Source organism: Watersipora subatra, chromosome 9 (genome assembly GCF_963576615.1).
Source record: "Watersipora subatra chromosome 9, tzWatSuba1.1, whole genome shotgun sequence".
In the NCBI taxonomy this organism is placed as follows: Eukaryota; Metazoa; Bryozoa; class Gymnolaemata; order Cheilostomatida; family Watersiporidae; genus Watersipora; species Watersipora subatra.
Window position 1 is genome coordinate 3,542,368 of NC_088716.1, and position 24,236 is coordinate 3,566,603.

At 39.1% G+C, this 24,236-nt stretch overlaps 3 protein-coding genes across 9 annotated transcripts in view; 1 reads left to right on the forward strand and 2 right to left on the reverse strand.

The window, feature by feature from the left end:
- The first annotated feature begins 17 nt into the window (after positions 1–17).
- Positions 18–3,593, forward strand: LOC137404215 (uncharacterized). The gene is made up of 7 exons (XM_068090376.1): positions 18–295; positions 552–681; positions 1,604–1,724; positions 1,978–2,233; positions 2,414–2,549; positions 2,659–2,801; positions 3,244–3,593. The coding sequence occupies exons 1-7, from the start codon at positions 112–114 to the stop codon at positions 3,465–3,467; spliced, it is 1,194 nt and encodes a 397-aa protein (XP_067946477.1). The 5' UTR covers positions 18–111; the 3' UTR covers positions 3,468–3,593.
- Positions 3,594–3,899: 306 nt separating this feature from the next.
- LOC137404216 (nicolin-1-like) lies at positions 3,900–4,598 on the reverse strand. Its single transcript, XM_068090377.1, has one exon. It carries the CDS (start codon positions 4,596–4,598, stop codon positions 3,900–3,902), a length of 699 nt encoding a protein of 232 aa, XP_067946478.1.
- A 742-nt stretch (positions 4,599–5,340) lies between these two features.
- LOC137405393 (segment polarity protein dishevelled homolog DVL-3-like) overlaps positions 5,341–24,236 on the reverse strand; it is a 52,180-nt gene continuing 33,284 nt past the window's right edge. For 2 of the 7 annotated variants that reach the window (XM_068091640.1, XM_068091636.1), the window contains 11 exons: positions 22,641–22,713; positions 22,264–22,351; positions 17,968–18,096; positions 17,084–17,310; positions 14,551–14,703; positions 13,500–13,667; positions 12,161–12,275; positions 11,037–11,176; positions 8,155–8,376; positions 6,217–6,430; positions 5,341–5,743 (listed from right to left, as the gene is read on the reverse strand). In XM_068091640.1, coding sequence (XP_067947741.1) covers positions 6,264–6,430; positions 8,155–8,376; positions 11,037–11,176; positions 12,161–12,275; positions 13,500–13,667; positions 14,551–14,703; positions 17,084–17,310; positions 17,968–18,096; positions 22,264–22,351; positions 22,641–22,713 — 1,482 coding nt within the window. In that variant the 3' untranslated portion in view covers positions 5,341–5,743; positions 6,217–6,263. Of the gene's footprint in view, positions 5,744–6,216; positions 6,431–7,161; positions 7,182–8,154; positions 8,377–11,036; positions 11,177–12,160; positions 12,276–13,499; positions 13,668–14,550; positions 14,704–17,083; positions 17,311–17,967; positions 18,097–22,263; positions 22,352–22,640; positions 22,714–24,236 lie in introns of those variants that run through there. The other 5 variants (XR_010979753.1, XM_068091639.1, XM_068091637.1 and 2 more) reach the window with 5 other exon arrangements.

The window sequence follows — 24,236 nt, forward strand, 5'->3', positions numbered from 1 at the left end:
GCGTCCTAGCAACCTTTAAAACAATAGTCTTTGTTTTTCTGACACCACAATCAACACCAACTAATTCCAGTTTACCCATTGTGATTGCTGATCAACAAACGATAAAAGACAATGTCTTCAGATGCTCTTCGGCACAATAATCAACAACAGTTATTTCACAATCGTTACGAATACGATTATCACATGCACAATGGGTACTTGGACAGTCGACCAGATGCGACTCACCAAGTGCTGGACTGCCACCACCGAGATGAAGAACTTGACAGACAAAATGATGCAATAATTAGAGGCAATAGTGAGTTTAAAAGGGCTTAACTAGTTTCCTTTTTGTGTGTTTATATCTGATAATGTGCAAATTTTTATTTCACCAAAAAAACAACTTTGTGATTAAAATTAAACATGTTTTTGTTGCTGTTTTTGTTGGCGTTAAAAGAACAAGTATTCATTGTGGTAGATATTAAATAATCTAGTCACGAGACCTTATAAGCCATGGCAAAGTGCATCTATATATTAGCAAAAAGCAAACAACACGATTATGTGTTTTGGTGTAGTGCAATACATTAATGGAGAACTGAGAAAGATTCCAAGACCTTTGAATGCATTCATGATTTTCTCAAATGAAAAAAGGAAAGAGCTGAAAAAAGAATTTCCAGGAGAACCAAACAACATGATTAGCTCTCGGTAAGCATTCATTGATGTTGTAAATGCTATAAAATAAATTTTATAATGATGAATTTGTTTTGCAGGCTATTTATAGATGTATATATATATACATCTATAAATAGCCTGCTTTGAGAAAGTAAGGTTGTAATAAGCAAATCTTCTAGGGAAGTGCCTTACGAATAATCCGTATATTTAATTTTGAAAATGCATTAACGTGTTCTTGTTTCTACAATAAATGTTTCGCTACACTTTTCATTTTAGCACCAAATATACTTGTGTTGAGATAGATATATTCCGCATGATGAGGTTAATGGGTCTTATAAAAAGAGTCTCATGTATGATGACTCATGACGTTTCATAGATTTATGTAGACAACATCTTTACTAGGAGTCACGAAAAATATTGCATAAATGTTATAGGCTAGGGGCTGCGTGGAAGGGTCTGTCAGACGAAGCTCGCAAAAAATACCATGATATGGCACACCGAGAAGACTTGGAACATCGGAGGAAATATCCAAGTGAGATCAGATCATTAGCATAGACCTACATTCGATATGAGTTTTGATTGTTTAGCGCAACGTTGTATAAGAGTAAAATGACACCACTGAATGCTTGATTCTGTTTTTGCAGACTACTCTGCGCATCTTTACACATTTCTACAATATTTTCATTTACTATAGTTAGTCATATCCTCAGTTTTTTTACTGCAATGTGTTAATCTGGCATTTTTGTTATTTATATGTTCAGACGCTGAAGCAATGCCTCTCACTCCACTAGTCTAATATGTATCTTTGTGCATCTCTGCAATGCCTATCTACGATACAAGTACCGTGCGTACTTCTCATTTTAGACTATCAGTACTGTCCCGGACATGCCAGGAAACTGAAGAAGGCAAGACGGGAGCAGAGGCTTAGACAGCAAGGAGTCTATCGTGGGTCAAGACACTCTGCCCGAGGCGTGCAGGCTCTGAACAACCCGAGAAGGAGGGTAGAAGCGAGCAAGCAGTCAACATCTGCAGCCACTAGTAAACCGTCAGACACTAGCGGCGCATCCAACATCAAGGTAACTGTTTTATCATAACTTCACAGATATACATTTCTTGAGTTATAAAACCTAAAGTTTTATAACTCAAAAAACAGTGTAGGAAAAAGGATCTTAGGTATACAGAACCTTTTTATAGTAATGGTCATCATCATGTCTGGTGGTCACCATCTTACCTGATGGTCATAGTTGTATGCGAAGGTTGCCTTTTGCATTTTTGGGTCATTTGATGGAGACCTGTAGTTACCATTGCTACTGTTTATTTGCCGGGCAGCAGGAAGACGGATCAGAGGTTCCTCCGGTGACTCGTCAGTCGCCTTCTACCTCCCGCCAGATTTCCACCAACTCAACAGCTCATGGTCTACCAACAGGAGTTGTCAGCGCTGCCACCATGTCTGGCCCGTTCACCGAGGGATGGTACACGAGTAACTCCACGGGTTACCTGGCTCCAGAAGTGTCTACCGAGTGCATGCTGTCTTGCTGTAATGGCTGCAAACATACGGACATCTACTGCTGCCCGGAGTCGCACTGTGAGTTGTTTGTTCAAATTTATTAGTGGATGAGCGCTGCCAAGCTGCTGTTCAGAGAGTTCTGGTTTCATTCAGTTTGACAATTTTATGTGAGTCAGCGACATTAGTTTTGACCAAAGAGACAGGTTGATCTACCCTGTAAAAATAGGCTGTACAATGCATAGACTGTTCCAAATACAGGGAGCTCGGAGTCTGTGACAGGTCCACTCAGCTTTACATCCGGACCCTACCCACCTCCTATGTTCTACTTCACTCCTGGTTGTGAGCCTCAGTTCTCTCCCGATGCCATTCCATCTCAATCCTGTCTCATGTCAGGGTAAGTCTTTCGTTCGGGCCCTTTGATAAACTATGGTAACAGTTCAGTTCAGAGCTAACAGTTCACTGTTACAGTAAGCAACCTACCATTACTATTATTACTATTGTAGCGATTGCAGTGCATGCTACCCTGCTGCTAGTTATATTGATGGTTGTTATGGACCGTTGTATCCTGCTGCCGGTGATGCCAGTATGTGTTTCATGCCCGAGATGCCGTCGACCACCTCCCCACCTCTTATAGTCACTTCGGCAGGTGAGTGAGCACACCAACTAATTATGACAACTTGCCATCCAATGTAAAACAGGTTACCCATGGATGTTATTTCTAGTGGCAGAAGCAGTTTCTAGATATTGTCAACTTAGCAAGAGTAGGGTGAGCCAAACTGCTCGACTGATATACGTTATAGACAAATGTAGACAATAATGGCTACCTCAGCTTTATTTATAATAACATGCCACCTAGCAAGGAACAGGTAACCAGGTTTATAGGATTTTTCCGCATAAGTTTCTTATTGATGGCATGGATCATAGATATATTTTTGTTACTAAAATTTCACCCTTAAGAACATATTCTGGTTACAAGCTAGTCAGCATATGCTTGTTTTTAACCATTCATGACTTGTTATCAGAAATAACCTGTTACCTGTCAATACCATTTCTTAATGCTTGATTCGTTTTGTCATGGGTGCTGCTAGGTTCTGTAACATCCCCCCTAAGCGATGGCGACACCGAATTGACAGACATCAGCAACAGTATGGTACCAAGCAGCTGCTCCCAGGATAGTCAAGTCTCATCACACGACTCTAGTGCAAGCAAAGGAAGTTCATCACCTTCTTCGAGCACACTTCAGGAAGTCTCACCTCCGTCCTCCATGTCGGTAGTAGATGTAGTCGATGCGCCATCAGCCCATGATATGTAAGATTGTTCCAGTTTTGACCGATCTCGTTGATGCAATTAAAGAATTTGGATGAATGAACAGTAGGGCATGTGGGCTTATTGATAGGGTGCACCAGTACAAGCACAATTCTTAATTTGTAAACATGTTTTGTGAAGCTATACTATTAATATTTACTTTTAGGGAAATGCTTACTCTTACTATCACATATTTTTGAAATATTTTTTTCTGCAATTTAGTTATAAGATAGATGTATTTTATATGCATTTACCCCTTTATTTTGTGATCCTCTACAGCAAGACAAAATGTTTGAATGAGAGCAATATTGTGAAAAACTGGTATTATCAAATGTACAAGTATACTTAGCTGTATATTATAACTGTAAATATTCAAGCTATATCTATATACTTATTTTGTTATTACTAAATAAAATTAAAAGTAAATAACATATTGCTGTCAATATGCCAGAAGATTTATGTCATAACAGCCATCTTTGTCAAAGCGTTTAGGCTGCGTCAAACTGTTGGTGATGTTACTTGTCTTCTTTCCAAAGGCCCACATCTTCTGTAGTGCCAATGATACCTGGTCGATTCTTGGAAAATCTTGTATAGCATTGGAACGTTTGGAAGAATCAGTGGCGTTGCTTTTCAGTACCCACTGAGTTAAAGAATCTGAGGGACTAGCAAACTGATTTGGTGTAAACACTTTGACGCCTTCGATCGAAAACTCTGTAAACTGAACTGATGGTTGGTGCAAAACGAACTTTAGCGAACAAATATTTTTCACCTCGCCGACAAGCTCATCAGCGTTTATAACAAATTTTGATTCAGCTCCAGTGGCGTAATGAGGATTGGGCATAAGTTTCTTTGTTGATACTTTTTTCCATTCAAACTTGAAAGTGCTACCAGTCTCAGATGAAAGCTGTATCTTGAATTTAGCAGATATGACGACATACCCAGTATATTTGTTAACGAATTCTACTCGCTGCACATCTACAGCAGACGAGTCTGAAAAATTTACAGTCAGAATTTTGCATCCGAGTAATATGACATTATTTGAGCCCGAAGTACTTGCTTTAATTGTCTGCAGTGAAGTCGATGCTATAGCTGCTTCTTTTAACTCTAGCTCGTGATGGAAAGTTTTCTGGTTAGCCATTGCAGCAACAAAATCTGAATAAATCCAATAACAGAAATTTTATTTTGTCGTTCTTTTTTGCAGAAGCTTTGATACTTCACATTAAATTAGAATGTTTTTGCGTAGTTTAGATAACCTTCCGAATAATAACTGCTAGAAAGGCACCGGATGTTTACATTTTTCTTAGTTATAGAGAGAACGATTGCCCATGCGCAAAAGTTAAGGTATTTGTTTCCGTTTCGGGAGCTTTTTACTCTTGGTGCGCGCTTGCTAGCCAGGAGAGGACAACAGCGGTTTTGCTGTGCTTAGTTTTTGCTGACACATGACGATAAAACGTCCTAGTTCGAGCTCGGCTTTCTTCCTCGTTATAATTGTAGCCTTGTATCGTTATAAAATGATAACCTTTATAATCTCTAGCCTTATATAGATCATTTTACCGCCCCATTAATAATCCTGACTTTTTCTTCCTTATAAACGATGAGTGCACTACTACAACAGCTGCCAGATGTTCTAAGGTTTTGGAGTTCTAGTCCAGTAGGATGCAAATACTTTTACCACTGAATTTGTGTCCCAATAGTGAGTTTTAGCAATGATATACAGCCCCTGTGGGGGCTGTATATCATTGGCTTTAGGACTGAAACCAAGTTGCTAGTAGCAGCTTGTCAGAGCAACCAAATTTGTATTCACTCGAATTCCCTTGGCTATTAAGTTATCTCAGAGCTGCTGGCAGCGGTTAAGCAATAAAGAAGACGAGTTGGATTTAATTGCTTTTGTTAATTACACGATTCTGAGTATAGAGAAGAAAGGCATGAGATGCACAAAGTGAAATACTACATTCATGATAATCCAGTCAGCACTAGAAAATGTTACTACAATCTGCAAGATTACTGTACAAGTAGGAGAGGCAGTCACAAAGCTATGTAAAACATATTTACATAAAGAAGTGTATAAATGACTTGGGTTCTCAGCTTTCAGGGAGAAAAATTATAAAATATAATAAAAATATAATAAGTATTGCAGACTGTGCTCAGAAAAGAGCAAAAATGCCAGCCAACAATAGTTTATAAATAGTAATAAGAGGCTTCCATAAATAGGTCAACTAGATATCAAACATCGGTCGGTCAAAGTATGGTGAGATTTCATATCTCATTGACAAGGAGGAGAGCCTACAAACATAAATATAATAATACATATTGCATGTATTGCATATTGTGTGTATTGCATATTGCATGTGTTGCGTGTATTGCATAAACTTGCATCTAATGCCAGTGCATTCGATCATCTGTCTAAATGACTATAGCACCTAGGGTCAGCATGCATAAAATATATTGGGTGAAAGCAACAAGCGTGACAGGACAATACAAACTATAGCAAGTGGCTAGTACAATGTACCAAGCAAAGATGAGGCAAGAGAATACAGATGTGACATCTCGCAGCAAGCCTCAAAATATGGCAACAATAGATATTGCGGGCTATAAATAGATAACCAGTTTCCCAAACATATAAACATGCATAGCTATGCTTGTCTGTAGAGCAGTACACACCGACAGCTTATAGTTCGAACTTAAGTGCTTTGCTAAAGATGAAAACAGCCTAGAAAATTGTCAGTAAGCATGCAATGGATAGTAAGCGGACACACCAAAGTGACAGCTGCAGGCAGGATGCATGGACAACTAATAGCGGGTGCTATATGGCATCTATGAAGTATTCTTGACTGCAGGGGTTTCCCATTGCTTGACGGAATGACTGTTTACTGGCACTGACCTCTGCCGGCATATTTTCAAGGTCACCGGGCGGAGGAGGAAGACTGCGTGTTGTCGTCTCTGTCAATGCGAAACTCCTTTCGCTACCTTCTAAAACAAAGAGTCTAATTTAGCCACTACCATAAGAATGGGGCGTGGCTCACAGTTGTCCCACTCAATTAAACAATAACAGTTGAAAGGATTTTTGCAAGACACTAAAATGAGAAAGCAGCTCCCATACTGAAAGTCATTTATTTCTTCCTTCAAATTATGTAATTAAAGGCTTTGAATTACCCAGAATTCAATTTACGTTTGGTTACTGTATTTATTAGAGGCTCTGGGACAGAAGGCATATTAGAGGTTAAAATAATACAAATAGTAATTGCTTATGCTTATGAGTGGCTGACATTCGTAAGCATGCGCTGCAGACGGAATGTTCATATTTACAGCCAACTAAGTGACAATAGTTAGTGAGGGAAGGAAACGAACTTCTGTTTGAATGACTAACATGACAGACTGAATAGCGGATATTCATAAACCATTTAGGGTGGTGAGAAGCACGCCCTCACCTCGCATAAAGTGAATAAAATTAAACATGCAGCCGCGCCAACCAAACGCCGTGTAAAACAGGAATATGGGGATGCGGTCTGAGCCAGCCAGCAGATTTACCAACGGAGGACTACAGGGTCAACAGCCACTAAGGAGCTAGAAGACGGCTGGTGATACAAATAGACCAATGAACAACGTGATAGGACAGACCAATGAGAAGACGAGAGCATGCTACCGGTAGCGACATTCAATGGCCGAGTAGAAGCAGACCAAGGAATCTAAAGCAAACTTACTGCCCGAGTTGAAGTCCCTTCTGCAACCAAAGACAAATGAGAATTAGTTTGTAGTGAAGGGAGACAACTCGTCAGGATAGTGAAGAACCGATGAATCGGATCATAGCCAACAGGCTAGGTTCTTACATAATCTTACTTGAAGGGTCCCTCACATCAAATTTCAAAAGCTTTTATCAGAAAGTATAGACATTTTTCTATCATTTGAGATTATGTTGGTTGTTTTAGGTGATCTGACAGCCAGGATGCTTCAAGATTAAAACTGGCGTCACTCGATCGCGGTTAAAACACTCAAGAGAAAACGACCTCTCAAAAAATGATGTCAATAGTCACGCTTCCTGTTTGTCCCTCTCGTTATGGCACTGACTATTGTGTTCAAGTTGCCGTGCAATGCATTTCTATCGACATATATTTTATTTCATATTTGCTTAAGATTGTTGGAATAAAAGTTCAAATATAGCCTCAGATACATTGCTATATTTCAAATGATTTAAAGTTAGATCGGTTAGAATTATTCCCATTGTTATCATCTAAATGTTGCGTAACATGAGTACCAGAAGCTGATGAGACCAAATATCTATCACTTATAAACAATATGCATGACTGGGAAGTCGGGACAAATCATTTTTTTCCAAGAGTTTTAACTGCGATCAAGTTTTGTTGATTATAATTGCGAAACATGCTGGCAGTCAGACCACCTCAAACAACAAATAAAATCCAAAATGATAGGAAAATATCTACACTTTCTGACAAAATCTTTTAAATTTCTCACGAATGACCGTTTAAGTTAGTGATAAATTCCGTCTCATGTTCCCCTTACTGATGAATTCATCTCATTCGCAAACTAGCAAAAGACACTTACTCCAATGTAAGGAACCACTACATTCTAGGCTCCCCCAGAACACACTGAAGCACTGGTAAGGAGCGGAGAGAGAAGAGGGATAAGCAAACAACAAATATTAAAGAAATAAGCGCAAGTAAAGTGGAGGCACTGACCTGGAGGAGAAGAAGAAGGGTGGGGCAGGTTAGCATACTCGACGGTGCTGTTGGGAGGGGGAGGGAGATGTGTGTTCCGCCGCTGCATGACTACCGCTGACTCTGACTCGCTGCTACTCTGACCTCCGGAGTGACCCGCACTTCCTCGCTGTGAGTACTTTTCTTTTTCCTTACTCTTCTTACTTCTGCTTGACCGGCCGCTGCCACTCGCGCTGCCACTACCTGCGGACACAAAAGAAAGGCTTAATGTCTTCACTAGTAGCTGATCAACTGGCCAGCGTTAAGTTTGTATGAGATTTGATTCACATATTGTTTGTTACCTAAAATTTTAACACTTAATTCTCATTTGTGTTTTGTTGGAAAATCTAATATTCTTAAAAACTGAATTGTTTGTGCTACTCAATAATATGGCTTCTTTCAGAAACTTGCAAGTATTGTCTCCAAACCTTAGGCTTATTGTTTGTACACTGTCTGAAGAATAAGGCACATTGCCTCCAGACCGATGAGCATTGTCTTAAGAACAAGGCGTATTGGCTCAAGAACTAGGCGCATTATCTCCAGAATTAGGCGCATTATCTCCATAACAAGGCGCATTGGCTCCAGAACACGGCGTATTATCGCCTTAACAAGGCGTGTTGTTTCAAGAACTAGGAGTACATGTATTGTCTCTAGACCAAACTATAACTAACCAAATTTATAAACTTTTACTAATTCTTTCTTATAACAAAAGCCATCATATATTGCAGTGTTAATGACAATGTACTTTTAATTTATTACTTCAAATTAAAAAAACAGCAATAAAATATACTTTAGAATTAAATCTATAAAACTGGATAGGTACCGGCTTACTGATGACCACCATAAGAAAGGCAACTATAACAAATGTTATTGGCCAGGTTATGAGTTGTTTTGCCCTATCACAGTTACTGGTAGGAGACAAGACTACATGGTGATATAGTAGCTGGTTCCTCTTTCCTAACACATATATATAGCATGATCCATTGAAATGTAAAATCTGTAGAGAAAAACATATCTAGAAAAGTGCTGTCTGTGCAGAGAAGTGGAGATACTGTGCAAAAGAAGGCCTTCGGTGAAAAGGCAAAAGAACAATACCGGAGTGAAGAGGCGAGGGGGCCATATTTGCAGCACATTCGCTGCAGCATGACCGCGAGGGAGTGTACTCGCTGGAGGAGGCCGAGTTGCAGCAGGAGCACAGGCTAACTGTTAGCCATAGAGATAAGTTTAAATAGAACAGAGGCTAACATTGCATGACCATACAATCCGTCTCTAATGTACAGTGCTGTCAGAAATTATGAGACCACCCAATAATTCTCGCCTTTGTTCAACTTTGCACATCTGCTGGCACCATATTAATTCATTCATTTGCCACATATTGTACATCATTAGATGCAGAAATTTCTCCTTGTTCTAGTAAAGTAAATCAGGAGTCTTTCATTCTTCTTTTACAGCATTGGTGATAGAATTAGTGTCATCAAGTCATCAAGTGTCACCAAATATTAATAGTAACCCCAGCAAATTGACAACCCCAACGGCCCTTTTCAGGGCCACCATCTATTTACAAGAGTTGTTCAAATTATATTTCAGGAATATCAAAAGCTGAACGAGCTGAAAATTCAATAGAAATAGATAAGCAAATTTTCGTTTTTTTATTCATATCAGTTGCATATGCCTTTCGATTGAGATAAAAAATAATTATGGATTGTTATGTGATGGAAATTTGCTTCATATTAATCAGTAAAAAATTCCGCATCTAATGGTATATGGTTTATGATAGTTTTTTTGTAAAACTAAGTCAGTAAATCATTGCTACCACCAATTGTCTCTTAAAATGTGAGGTGGTCTCACAATTTCTGACGGCACTGTACTTTGGTTATATATTTGAGCTCATCAGGGGTGAATAACAACACAAAATCAACATGAATGCAGACAGCATGATATAGCTAGTCACACTTAATAAACATGCAATGAGAGGACAACTCTAATAGTTCTGTTCATGAGGAGAAATTTAGGCCAATACCATTAAAAAAAATTTTTTTTCTGTTTTTTGCGAGGTTAGAAATGTAGCAGAACTTATTTTTAAAAGCACGATGAAGGAAGTACTCGTATACTATAATCATACTGTGATTAGACAACCAGCCTGTCTACTGACATTATTAACTCTCTCGCAGACTTCAGTTATTGACATCGTCATCAATACCCAGTCAGTTGTATTAACAGTCTTATTCAATGGCAGCAAGTCTAATATTTGCAGCAAACAATAATTTCTATAAAGTTGGTAATTAGACACTCACTAATACTCTTGATTCCAATTGTGTTTGCTAGTTTATAAGCAGTCTGCTTGCTCTTCCAATGCATGTAACACGCACAACACTTAGTTGAGTTTATTCATGCCCCAAGTTAGGAGTTATGCTATCACGGTTACACTCGGTATTTGAAATTTTTTTAAAACTGGATAAGTCAAATTCTATGCCAAAATTACTAACTGACTCGACTAACTTATTTTATAAACTGTCATACGACGTTGTCTGAGAATGAACACATGAAAACAGTTTTCGGGCATCATGACATGAAAGTGACTTGACCTTGCGCATCTCGTGTGATATAAGCTCTACTTATTTATTCTAATTGTAGGAAGATGCTACAGAGTCATGCTCACACGTTCACTTGATGAATTCAGTACTTGAAGACCTGAGTGAAACAACAGAAATATGTGAGATCTTTCTACATAAATTCTCGTGTTGCCACCTTTTCACTACTAGTATGCATACTTTGATGGGAATTATGAAGATACTATATAATATTTATATCCCTAGAAGACTAGAAGTGGTAGACAAATGGAGACAAACAGACAGGCACCGCACCTGAACTGTGATTGCTGGCAGGGCCTGGCATCGGCCGCGATAAGCTCTGATAGCTGGCAGCATCATTGACATAACTATAAGGGGGAGGTAGGTAGTTGCTGCCGTTGTGGCCGTGCTGAAGGTGTTGAGCTGGATAAGCGCTGCCAAAGAAAACAAGCAGACAATAGATGGAATCACACAATAATGACCATAAGATAGATCGGTATCGAGAAGTTGCTAGTTGCATTATAGCCCTAGTTCTTTAATAGTCTCATAGCCCTAGTTTACTATGGCTGTAGTGAACTATGGCTATAGCCACGGTTCACTAAATACATACTCGTTCTCTATAGTGAGCCAAGGGAACCAAGGTTCGCTAGAGGGCCATGGCTAGAGCGAACCACGGCTAGAAAGAGCTGTGGCTAGAGAGAATCAAGGCTATAAAGCACCACTGTTAAAGAGGATCAAGGCTATAGAGAACCAAGGCTAGGAAGAACCATGGCTACATAGTGAATTACAATAAATGTAATATTAATCCTCCTGAATGTAATAATAGTGGAATCAGAGACAGTGCATACCACCAGCAGTACTCATCTAGATGTTCATGTGTTCTATTAATAGGCATCTGTGTAATTGACTCATTTAAAACAGCTAGCTTAGGGGTTCCCAACCAGGGAGGAATTTTGAATGTACAGGGGAAGCAGAAAGATGTCTGATTTGATAAATTTTTGATTTATGTCTTGCAGTGCCGTGTGAGTTTGGGCATCATTTAAAATTTTGGTTTATCTATAACACTAGTTGCTAATAATGAGCTAGTAGTCGAAACCCAGAGCACATCCATCCATATTATGATTGGATAGTAAGTTAAACTAGTCATAAAGCAATTTGCTGCTATGCTGAAGGTTATGTATCGTTGTGTGTTGTATGCGTGCTGGATAAAAACTAATAATATGTTGTTATATGTTTAGATGTGTACAATAAAATGGGATTATAATTTGTATCGGTTGTTTTAGTCGTGTGAGTTAAAAGTGCTGGGGAATCAAATTTATGAAAAGGTGTAAGGGGGGAACTGAATGAAAAAGGTTGGGAACCCCTGAGCTAGCTTATAAACTTAGACCAGGAATTAACAAGATGATCGGAAGGCTCACTTTAACATAGTATTGTTCCATTGGGGAGGAGGGAGGGCCTGAAGTGTGTCTGTATTTTCTGCTCGCTCTGAGATGCTGTCTGGCAACTCATCTGACAGACTCAATGAGGACATAGCTGCAAGTAGAGCAATGGTATTCAGAGCTCCCCACAGAGTGCAGTGACAAGAGCAGATGACTCCAAGCGCTCGTCAACTTGTCAATAGGCACAGGGATGTTCGCTATTCGTTTTACCAGTTTGGCTACAATGACTTAAGTACTAAATACCTTCAGCTAAGCTAACTTCATGGTAAAATACGGAAGAATAAATTTTGCGTCTAAAATATTAAAACTTCTAAAAAGTGGCCTATATAAAGCCTGATTCATATTAGTTAACTTGACAAGCTCTAAACCACTGCAGAAGGAAATCCTATATATATAACTTATATACATAAAAATAATATGCCCAAGAAGTGCTGGGTCCGTTAACAGCAATAACAAGGTTTACTAACCTTGACCTTGTTATGCCCTGATTTGAACTATCGGCATGTTACTAGTAAAAACATAATACCAACAGCCGCGTTTGACCAAGATAAACACTTGTGTATGGTATGTTTTTACGTGTGGAAGAGACAATATCTGTATATTTAACATACTAATAATCAATAACTAATATCCGTAAAACATATGCATGCAGTAAACTGAACAAGTAGTGCTTAGTGTTACACGAATACATAATTCTCCCGTAAATAACACCTCAACTGTTCCACTAGCCACAGGAGTCAAGCATAGCTGAGAGACCTACCATAGCGGAGAGACCTACCATAGCAGAGAGACCTACCATAGCGGAGAGACCTACCATAGCAGAGAGACCTACCATAGCAGGGAGACCTACCATAGCAGGGAGACCTACCATAGCAGGGAGACCTACCATAGCAGAGAGACCTACCATAGCAGAGAGACCTGCCATGGCAGAGAGACCAACCATAGCAGAGAGATCTACCATAGCAGGGAGACCAACCATAGCAGATAGACCAACCATAGCAGATAGACCAACCATAGCAGATAGACCAACCATAGCAGATAGACCAACCATAGCTGAGAGACCTATCATAGCAGAGAGATCTACCATAGCAGAGAGACCTACCATAGCAGAGAGACCAACCATAGCAGATAGACCAACCATAGCAGAGAGACCAACCATAGCAGATAGACCAACCATAGAAGAGTGACCTACCATAGCAGATAGACCAACCATAGCAGATAGAACAACCATAGCAGAGAGACCAACCATAGCAGATAGACCAACCATAGAAGAGTGACCTACCATAGCAGATAGACCAACCATAGCAGAGAGACCTACCATCAGAGAGGTCTCCTATGACGTAGTAGCACTGCTCAGAGAAGGAGAGCTTATTGACTGTGTGTCTGATATAGGAGGCCTTGAGCATGTTCGAAGCGTACCTCTTGGCGTCCCTCCTGTCACCAAAGCCGTCCACATGCTGATACAGCCAGTCGACTAGTTCTGAACCTGCGACAGAGGAGACAGCAGAGATTACCGGCAATACTCAAACCCAGTGTTCACTTCATAGACTAATAGAGAACTATTTGATTTTTATATCATCAAATAGCGTGCTATCAGCCTATGAACCTTTTAGATAAACATTGTTGACGAATGAGACAAGCCTCCCTGAACTATCTTGATATGTATCACAGGCTACATAAGGTTGTTCATAAGAACTGTTGCAGTTGAACTCGTACCGTTAGAAAGATGAACTAGCAGAGCAAGTCTAGACTGTGAACTTCAAGTAAACCAAAAACTCCAGATTTATAGTCTACACTTGTTTTCACTCCGATTGACTCACAACATATAAGCTATGTTTGATATAATTTATTTACAAAATGGAGAGTTGTCATTACTTAGTTTTCACTTTCAGTTCTGGTCACTATCAACTGTAATCACTATAATTACTTATTCCCATAGTATAACTGATTGCCAACTCATAAGAACTCTACACTGTTAAGTGAATTTCCATGAAACAAAATAATAACAATAATATGAGTGAAAGAGAGCTAAAAATAACTACTAATTTCTTCATAAACAGACCGGCATAAATACATGAACATATATCAATATATATTAGACTAACTACTATTTTTGTTCATGAGTATCATGGGCTGGAATATTTTTAACTTAAAAACAAAGGGAAAGTAACTCTCATCATATATTTTACATCGACAGTATAACACAATGTTTATGCAATTAATCATAACTAATTAAAGCCATGTATTACTCACTACAGAGTGAGTGTTAACAAACACGTTTTTAGTCATTCAAGATAATCAAGATTTAGTGCCTATGAGTTGTCTGTCCTTACATAACAAAGAGTGAGTGCAGACAACTCCTTACTCACCTATGAATGCATTTGGTATATTTATTTTTAGCCACATTCTGTCACGAATTTCAAGGCCGCTGTCTGGTGCTGACATATGCTGCACTATGAGCGATACAGGTGTCTCTATGGTCAGCCGCCGGTCACCCAAATGGTGTCCAGCAAAGCCGGAACCTGAAAGCACACGGATAGACTTTCATTATTCGATATAATATTGCCACATTGGCCTGTTTTTAATATGCCAATAAAAAGGAAGAATATGGGAGGTAGCAAAGACCACAGATACAGAAAGCGATGGGAGTCACTTTGGACTGCAGAAATAGGAAACAAAGGTAAGAGTAAAAAGGAATAACTACCTGAATATGTCAAAAAAAGATATTCTAAGGTTTTTGCTTAGGATGCATTACAATACGCAGGAGGGGAGCCAGTCAGGACTAATGAACAAGCATTAGACATGCAGTTGAACTGGATATGAAAACCATTACTGGCTCCAAGCTAGCGAGTGTCACCTTATTCACTAGACGTAATGCTATTGTCTCAGCGAGCGCAGAGCGTCAATCCTTACAATATTGAAGGCTACTTATACACAAGTGGCCTGCCACTCCATGTTAGGATACTAGTAGCGATACTGACACAGGGAGCTAGTATCATAGAACAGATATATGGCAGTCGCGAGGCTTGAACCTTTCCATAAACGTCGATATTTCAAAAACCGATCACAAAAAACACTAGACTAATGATCATTCCTTAGAGCTGATGAAACGATTGAAAGAGCGATGGAACTTTCATCGCCTCACACAGTATTTCAAGGGAAGATCGGCTTGAATATGGAATACCAATCAAGTACCACAAAAATTTAAAACCAAACTGTGATAAACTGCAAGAGAGTGCGAAAGATGTAGCGACAATGGGACAATACACGTTTCACATTATGAACCACTAACATCCAGGCAGTCTCGTGTGCTAAGAGAGATCGTCCGGTGTAATAACCATACGTACAATTATTTGTAAATGCCAATGAGCAGTCGATTGACGCAGTTGTTAGAATGGTCAGTCTACCAGTCTGATAGTCGCAAAGTCGAATCACGTATTCTGCGGTCTATTTCCCAATCAACAACCGCGGCTTCGGACAGAGACGAACAGACAAACAAAGCTCTTATAGTTATATTACAGTAAATACTGCAATGGAATAGTTGAAACTCTGAGAATCGACATCAACAAGTCGACTGAAATAGAAGCGAGAGAGAGATGCCGCTATGCCGTGTCTCTTCCAGTAGGACAGAGAGAAGGAAGATAACCATCCGTTTATCCACTCGACTAGCGCGAGAGCCATTGTCTAGCTAGAGGCACAGCAGTTGAGAGCAAACACTAGTATCATATTTCCTCATCAAAGAAATAGAATTGTGTAAGAGCACAAGCTACTGTCCGTCACATTTCTAAGAGCGGGAGGTGTGGCTGCGTCCCAACTATAAGTAGCTCGGATAATAAAGATTTACCTGCTGAGGCTATATTCAAACATAGCATGACCATTCTTAAAGGGAAACTTGCACAGAGGTTTAGTAGATTTTATCAGAAAGTCTCAGCATGTTTCTATCATTTGTGATTGTTTTTGATGTTTGAGGTGATCTGACTGCCAGGATGTTTTAAGATCAAATCGACAAACATTACCACGATTAAAATGCTCAGATGAAGCGAAAGTTATCGCGGTTAAAATACTCGGATCAAGGGAAAGTGTGATTATGACATCTATAGTTGTAAAGAGACTGACAGAATAGAGGCCTGTAACGCTGCAACTGGAATGCAATAGCTGATATCAACTGTAGCAACGATACTAACTGGTGATGTCATTTTGTATGCATTTTTCTGCTGAGCGTTTTAACTGCGATCAAGTTTTGTCAATTTTAATCTTGAAAGATCACCAGTCAGATCACCTCAAACATCAAAAACAATCACAAATAATAGAAACATACTGATACTTTCTGGTAATATCTACTCAAATTTACCAGCGACATCAACCTTGGAATAATCTAGAACTCTTCTAAATCATCGGCACTTACTACCTAGTTAAAATTTACCAAACACAGAGCATACATAGATATCTACGGACAAGTTCTATTAATAAACCAGTGACAAAGTTTGGATGTCACTGACAACGTGACAATTTCTGAAGCACCATTTAAAAGGCACCAACGTACGTACGTAAAATGTCCTACTCTCAATACATGTAAGCTATCTGAAAACCTCATGCACACCGCTGAGATAAACCTTACAGCTCAGACAAACAAATTCTACTAATACGTTATCTTAATTGAATCTCTCTTCAAGTGAACTTGTAGACGGAGAGAGAGAGCTGAGCAACCACATGCCAAAAGATGTTAACATTGAATAGAGGTATGCATGTATGCTCCTTAACACGCTGCCCTTCTACTTGTACTGGCAGAGTTTGCTATTTTCAGTTACATCAGACTTCTTACTTATAAGACCCAGTGGGCTAACCACTTGAGCTACTCGGCAACCTATATATATATATCGAGGATATCATTTGTCAACATACCGTGTGAATCTGGCATACTGCTGGTCAGACTGCTACTGGTGAGGGTGGACATGGTGTCCATACTGGAGGCCAGAGGTCCTGCGCGTAAATTTGTTTGCTGTTGGAGGGCGGTTGTATGGGCGACCCAAGCCGACGGATCTATAGGTCGCACGGGTTCCTGACGAGGTATGGTAAAGTAGCCCTTAGGTGTCGGGTCCCAGCACTTGGCCACCACCAAAGTGATGGGCCTGCAAAACGAAGAACATTCCAACCTTGTTCTGGCCCCGACAAGACATGCTGAGGAGAAGCTCTCAAAGAAGTTTCTGACCAAATAGTTCCCAACCACATCATATACTGCAAATACGCCTACATTACTAAACCTCTCACTGGACCAAAAGCTAGGCATGACAGACAGCGCCGCTGTTTATCCTACTATCTCTTGGGTGTGATCAAGAGGGGCAACAGCTGATCTCAGGTACTTTCCAATCATACCAAAGGTTTGTTTGAAAGACCAAATGGGCTGCGGCAACACCATAGGAAGCTAAATGGCTGGATTAAAAGCTTTTAAGCGGAGTTGGTATTGTCTGGTTACGCAATGACATGCAGATTATTGGCCATCATCTCTTCAGCAGTCATTAAGGTGTTTATAACCAATAGTTAACAAGTCTAATAATATGGTTCCCAGGCAGTTAGTTCACACCATATAATGCCTTCCCTCAGCCTCTCTATGATACACATAGAAAGCCTACCATAAAAATCTGAACAAGATCAGGGTAGTACACCTTTCAAAACCCTGGCAACTCCATTGCCTCCGCTGTTCTACGCGCTGTCAACAGTTCAAATTCAACAGAGACTAAGAAAACGGTGGAAAAACGAGATGAGAGCTATGAGCTCATGAGACGTACCCTGGCTTCTGTACCGCCTCCCTCAATGCCCTTACAGCATCGTCATTGCTAAGGTTCTCAAACAAGACTCCATTCACTTCTAAGATCATGTCCCCAGGCTCTATCCTCCCATCCAGTGCCACAGCACCCCTGTAAACAGAGGCCATGTTGGTCATCAACACGGATGACGAAACTATGTTACGACGGTCAGTAGCAGATGAACAAAGGCAGCACCTGCAGCACTTGGCAGCATGTACGTCATGTTGGTATTTGTTCTCATGGCTTGCCGAAATTAATCACATTTAAAAAACTTCTAACCTGCCCCCAAGGCAAAACAATGTAAGCGCATTCCTTCATAGCATCAACTAATATAAGAACCACAGTACAAGGATAACAGCAATATTACATAAAATATTGATAATAATATCTTTAGACTACAAACTATGACTATTACAGACATTAAAATGATTTGTGTTACGATGAAACTGAAAACTTGATAAAACTGATGAAAAGACAATATTGATGAAAAAAATTGCATTTGACAACATTTAAGGGTGAAATATGAGGAGGCTATCAACCATAGTTTGGATACAGCATGCATTGCTTTATTTGTGAGAAGTTGCCCACCTTCAAAAGCCCCAGACTCATCCAATCCCAGACCTCATCAACGCAAAGACACTAACAACATTAACCTAATTGTCACTTGAATGATCATGACACTGAGAATAAACCGACTGAGCGACATTTCGAAAAAGACCTCAGTTGAAGTATTTACTAAAATACTAATATAACACATTGTTAACACTGGTGCAGGTAGATATTCCTTCACTGGTGCAGGTAGATATTCCTTCACTGGTGCAGGTAGATATTCCTTCACTGGTGCAGGTAGATATTCCTTCACTGGTGCAGGTAGATATTCCTTCACTGGTGCAGGTAGATATTCCTTCACTGGTGCAGGTAGATATTCCTTCACTGGTGCAGGTAGATATTCCTTCACTGGTGCAGGTAGATATTCCTTCACTGGTGCAGGTAGATATTCCTTCACTGGTGCAGGTAGATATTCCTTCACTGGTGCAGGTAGATATTCCTTCACTGGTGCAGGTAGATATTCCTTCACTGGTGCAGGTAGATATTCCTTCACTGGTGCAGGTAGATATTCCTTCACTGGTGCAGGTAGATATTCCTTCACTGGTGCAGGTAGATATTCCTTCACTGGTGCAGGTAGATATTCCTTCACTGGTGCAGGTAGATATTCTTTCACTGGTGCAGGTAGATATTCCTTCACTGGTGCAGGTAGATATTCCTTCACTGGTGCAGGTAGATATTCCTTCACTGGTGCAGGTAGATATTCCTTCACTGGTGCAGGTAGATATTCCTTCACTGGTGCAGGTAGATATTCCTTCACTGGTGCAGGTAGATATTCCTTCACTGGTGCAGGTAGATATTCCTTGGGGGTTATTATTATGTTGTCGTTATATTGAGCCCAAAACTTTAAAGTTGCTATTAATTTGAAATGCAAACTTTTGTAAGAAAAAGTGAAGCTGAACATGTTCAGTTGTAATGTCAGAGACATTTACAGACACCTGCAGAAACTTCCTGATAATGAAGTATGCTTAGAAGTCACAGACTTCTAGACACATAAGTCTACTGAAATTTTCCATGCTGCAGCTAGAGAAACGAACAGTGTAAAGCCTCAAGCAGTCGCTATCCTTGCTAACTTGATTACTTCTCGAAGCATCATCTAATAAGAATATGCTGGGCAACTGGAAGACAGGATACAGGAACCAGGTTGTAACTAGGTATGAGAATAAAACACCTTATAAAATAGCAGATCTAACAGTCTGGTGAAATTAAATCTACCCGTAGCTAATAGAGGTACAAGGTACAAAAACCAAAAGTATTCATTATTAGTTTTACATATGTTATTTATAGTTTTTATGTTTTTATTAGTTTTATTATGCGTATTAGTAGTTCTAAGGTACCTACTGATATACACTGATGTACTGATATACACTGATGTACTGATATACACTGATGTACTGATATACACTGATGTACTGATATACACTGATGTACTGATATACACTGATGTACTGATATACACTGATATACACTGATGTACTGATATACACTGATGTACTGATATACACTGATGTACTGATATACACTGATGTACTGATATACACTGATGTACTGATATACACTGATGTACTGATATACACTGATGCACTGATACTGATGCACTGATATACACTGATGTACTGATATACACTGATGTACTGATATACACTGATATACTGATATACACTGATGTACTGATATACACTGATGTACTGATATACACTGATGTACTGATATACACTGATATACTGATATACACTGATGTACTGATATACACTGATGTACTGATATACACTGATGTACTGATATACACTGATATACTGATATACACTGATGTACTGATATACACTGATGTACTGATATACACTGATGTACTGATATACACTGATATACTGATATACACTGATGTACTGATATACACTGATGTACTGATATACACTGATGTACTGATATACACTGATATACTGATATACACTGATGTACTGATATACACTGATGTACTGATATACACTGATATACTGATATACACTGATGTACTGATATACACTGATGTACTGATATACACTGATGTACTGATATACACTGATGTACTGATATACAGGGATCACTTGTGTCAGGGCATCACAGATCTTACAATAGACGCAGGAGGAAAAAATCATCAAAAATTTGACAGTTTGAGCTAATCAATACACAAGCTATCAGCCTCAGATCAACAATGTTGATTTATGAAACAAGTCACTCTCAGCTATCTTGTTATTTACCACAGGCTACATAAGGTTGTTTATAAGAACTGTTACAGTTGAATTCGTACCGTTAGAAAGATGAACTAGCAGAGCAAGTCTAGACTGTGAACTTCAAGTAAACCAAAGACTCTAGAGTTATAGTCTACGCTTGTTTTTCACTCCGATCGACTCACAACATATAAACTATGTTTGATATCATTTATTTACAAAATGGAGAGTTGTCATTCCTTAGTGGTTTTCCACTTTCATTCTTGGTCACTAAAGACTGTGATGAAAGATCACTATATCTACTTATTCCCATAGTGTGTCTATGTAGAATGTGTCCATGTAAATATGGTTAACCTAATTACATGCTGTATATCTTTAGCTAACCAAATACAGTTAAACATGGATAACTCGCCTTCGGATAGCTCGAACACATGGTTAACTCGAACGGTTTCTTTGGTCCGTTCCCACGTAATGATAAATTGCTTCAGATAACTCGACCTTAACTTTGTTAACTCGAACAGTTGTTTGCCGAACGGCTACCGAAACAGTTGTTATCGCTTTAGAAAATCACTTTATTCTAAGCCATAGAGGTAAACATCAACTTTTCGTAGTTCATAAGCGTCGTTATTACCACCATCGGCAAAATATTTTTTGTCAACGACTTTTCTAAAGGTTTGGTGAAATTTGATTTTTACCAAGCATCCGCTTAGCGGTGGCCCTTCGGAAGCAAGGAAAAGTGAGGTAACCTTCGCATAAACTTCAAGAAAAATCGACAAAATTGATCTTGGTTAAAACTCTCAAAAGAAAAAGATGTCTTTTCTTCTGAGCATTTCAACAACGATCAAGTTTTGCCAATTTTAATCTAAAAAACGTCCTGGCAATAACAACACCTCAAACAACAAACCAATCTCAAGTGATAGTAAAATCTCTATATTTTTTGATAAAAAAGTTTTAAACTTTACAATAGAAGCATTTAATTTGAAACAAGCCATTTATGCTTTTGATTTATATTATAGTTTGTATATGTACATGTATCTACTAATAAATAAATACATGGACTTGTGACAGTGCTCTGATAACTCGAACGCTCTGATAACTCGAACACTTTCGCTCAGTCTTGTGAAGTTTGAGTTATCCATGTTTGACTGTACATGTTTGTATTTTGCCCACACATACTGGCAGATCTGGCAGCACTTTCGAGATTCAGAAAAGTATTCATGTAAAGATGGACAGTGAGGACAAGCTAGCCCCGTACTATTTGGAAATTAGGCGCCAATTACTTTTGGCCACAGACCAATTACTTTTGGCCTGTCCCAGTTCATCAGTTTAATACCTAAACTATCAGCTAAACTAAAACCTTCACACCAATTATTTCAAGATTTTTGGCTATTATATAACCTGCATATAAGACCATTGCTGAACTGTCTAAAGTTCAAATAACCACTGGTTAATATCAGTCACTTACCCTTTCATAATAGACCCTACGTAAATACCTCCGTCACCCCCCTTATTGCTCTGTCCGACAATGCTGATGCCCAGGTAGTTGGCTTGCTCTGCAACGAAATGAAGTTTGAACACGGGTGTCATCCATTGCCTATGGCAAAGCTACTAAAACTTATAAGCAAGGTCAAGGCCATCCTACTCGTCACTCCATGAAAAACCCTAGACTTGAATGTCACATGATGCAGGGAGGGCGTAGGGTACGAGCTCAGCCACCATTAACTATGACTCGTCTAGCTTCCCCAGAATGGCACCGTCTAATAACCTATCAATTATGAATACTTTCATAATAGCCCATGATTACTGGTTTAATCTCACTGTCTAGGGGGCCTTCAGACTTACCATTTATGTTGAGAGTGACTGTGATAACGTTGAGAGACATAGTAGAGTCTGTGATACTGCTGAAGGAAGACGCCTACAACAGGACCATGCAAATATAGACTCAATAAGTCTCAGATAGTCTCAATAAGTCTCAGATAGTCTCAATAAGTCTCAGATAGTCTCAATAAGTCTCAGATAGTCTCAATAAGTCTCAGATAGTCTCAATAAGTCTCAGATAGTCTCAATAAGTCTCAGATAGTCTCAATACATCTCAGATAGTCTCAATAAATCTCAGATAGTCTCAGTAATTCTCAGATAGTCTCAATAAATCTCAGATAGTCTCAATAAGAACCCAAAAGTGAAGAACATTTGAGTTCAGACAGATGCAGCAACGAGGGACAAAGTTTTATGTATTTTAAAAAACTCACTGCTCAGTGGTCATTAGCTTCTTGCTAGCGATTGTCTCAGAATGGCGTTAACGATGAACTTGAACAGAATTTTAGTAAATTTTATCATAAAGTATTTTCCGACCATTTGAGGTTGTTGTTAATGTCTGCTGTGATCTGACAGCCAGAATGTTTCAAGATTAAACTCAACAAAACTTTATCATGGTTGAAATGTTCAGATTCAAGAGAAAATGCGACTATGATGTCTATAGTGGACTTTGGCACAGAGACCGACAGAATAGGGAAGCTTGAACCTATTAGCAAATACCAATAAACAACAAGTGATGTCATTTTGGCGCATATCGTGCTTCTGAGCGCTTTAACCACGATCAAGCTTGGTCGATTTTAATCTTGAAACATCCTGGCAGTCAGATCTCCTCGAACATCAACAATCGTAATTGATGGAAAAATACTAATAATTTCTGATAAAATAACCTAAAACTTTTTGTAAGTTCGTCTTTAAATGAAAATGCACCAGAACATAACATAATATTATAAAGCTACTCGGAATAACTGGTTTATAGATAAAATTATGGAAAAACATTTAAATTTCTTTGCAAGCTTTATAGCAGGGTATGACCGGAATGTCACGGAAAAAAGATCATGCAGATTTTCCACCACCATTTTTCACAGAGTGCTTGCTATAAGATTGGCATTAGTTTTACTAGCTCCAGTACACTTCCATGACTAGCAAGAGTCCTACTTGAGGCTGCCATGACATACCCAAATAATATGACATAGAATTGATTCCATAGCATAACGGTGGCAAACAATCAACACTGCAGCTTGGCAGCTAGCAACAGAAATACCAACACCTTGTATGCAAACATAAACAATTTGCCTCAGTGTATGTGAGAGTAGATAGCTGGTTATGTGGTGCATATCGTACAAAACAATGCTGATATAATTGAGGCAGTCTAAATATAAAATACACGCATTAGATTTTAAAATTGCTGCCGAGTCAGTGACGTGGGTATATCATGATAAAAATTCACATCACGTACTCTACGTACGTTGGCAGTACAAACAGTCGTGTCAAATGATAAATCCATTTGTTTGAACTCGTGTGTAATGCTTGTCTTCTCCAAACTTTACCCTTTTCAGCAGGCCTTGAAGAACTGTTTTTTTATGCAAGAAGTTGTAAAAATACCTCCTTTGGCAATGGTTAACA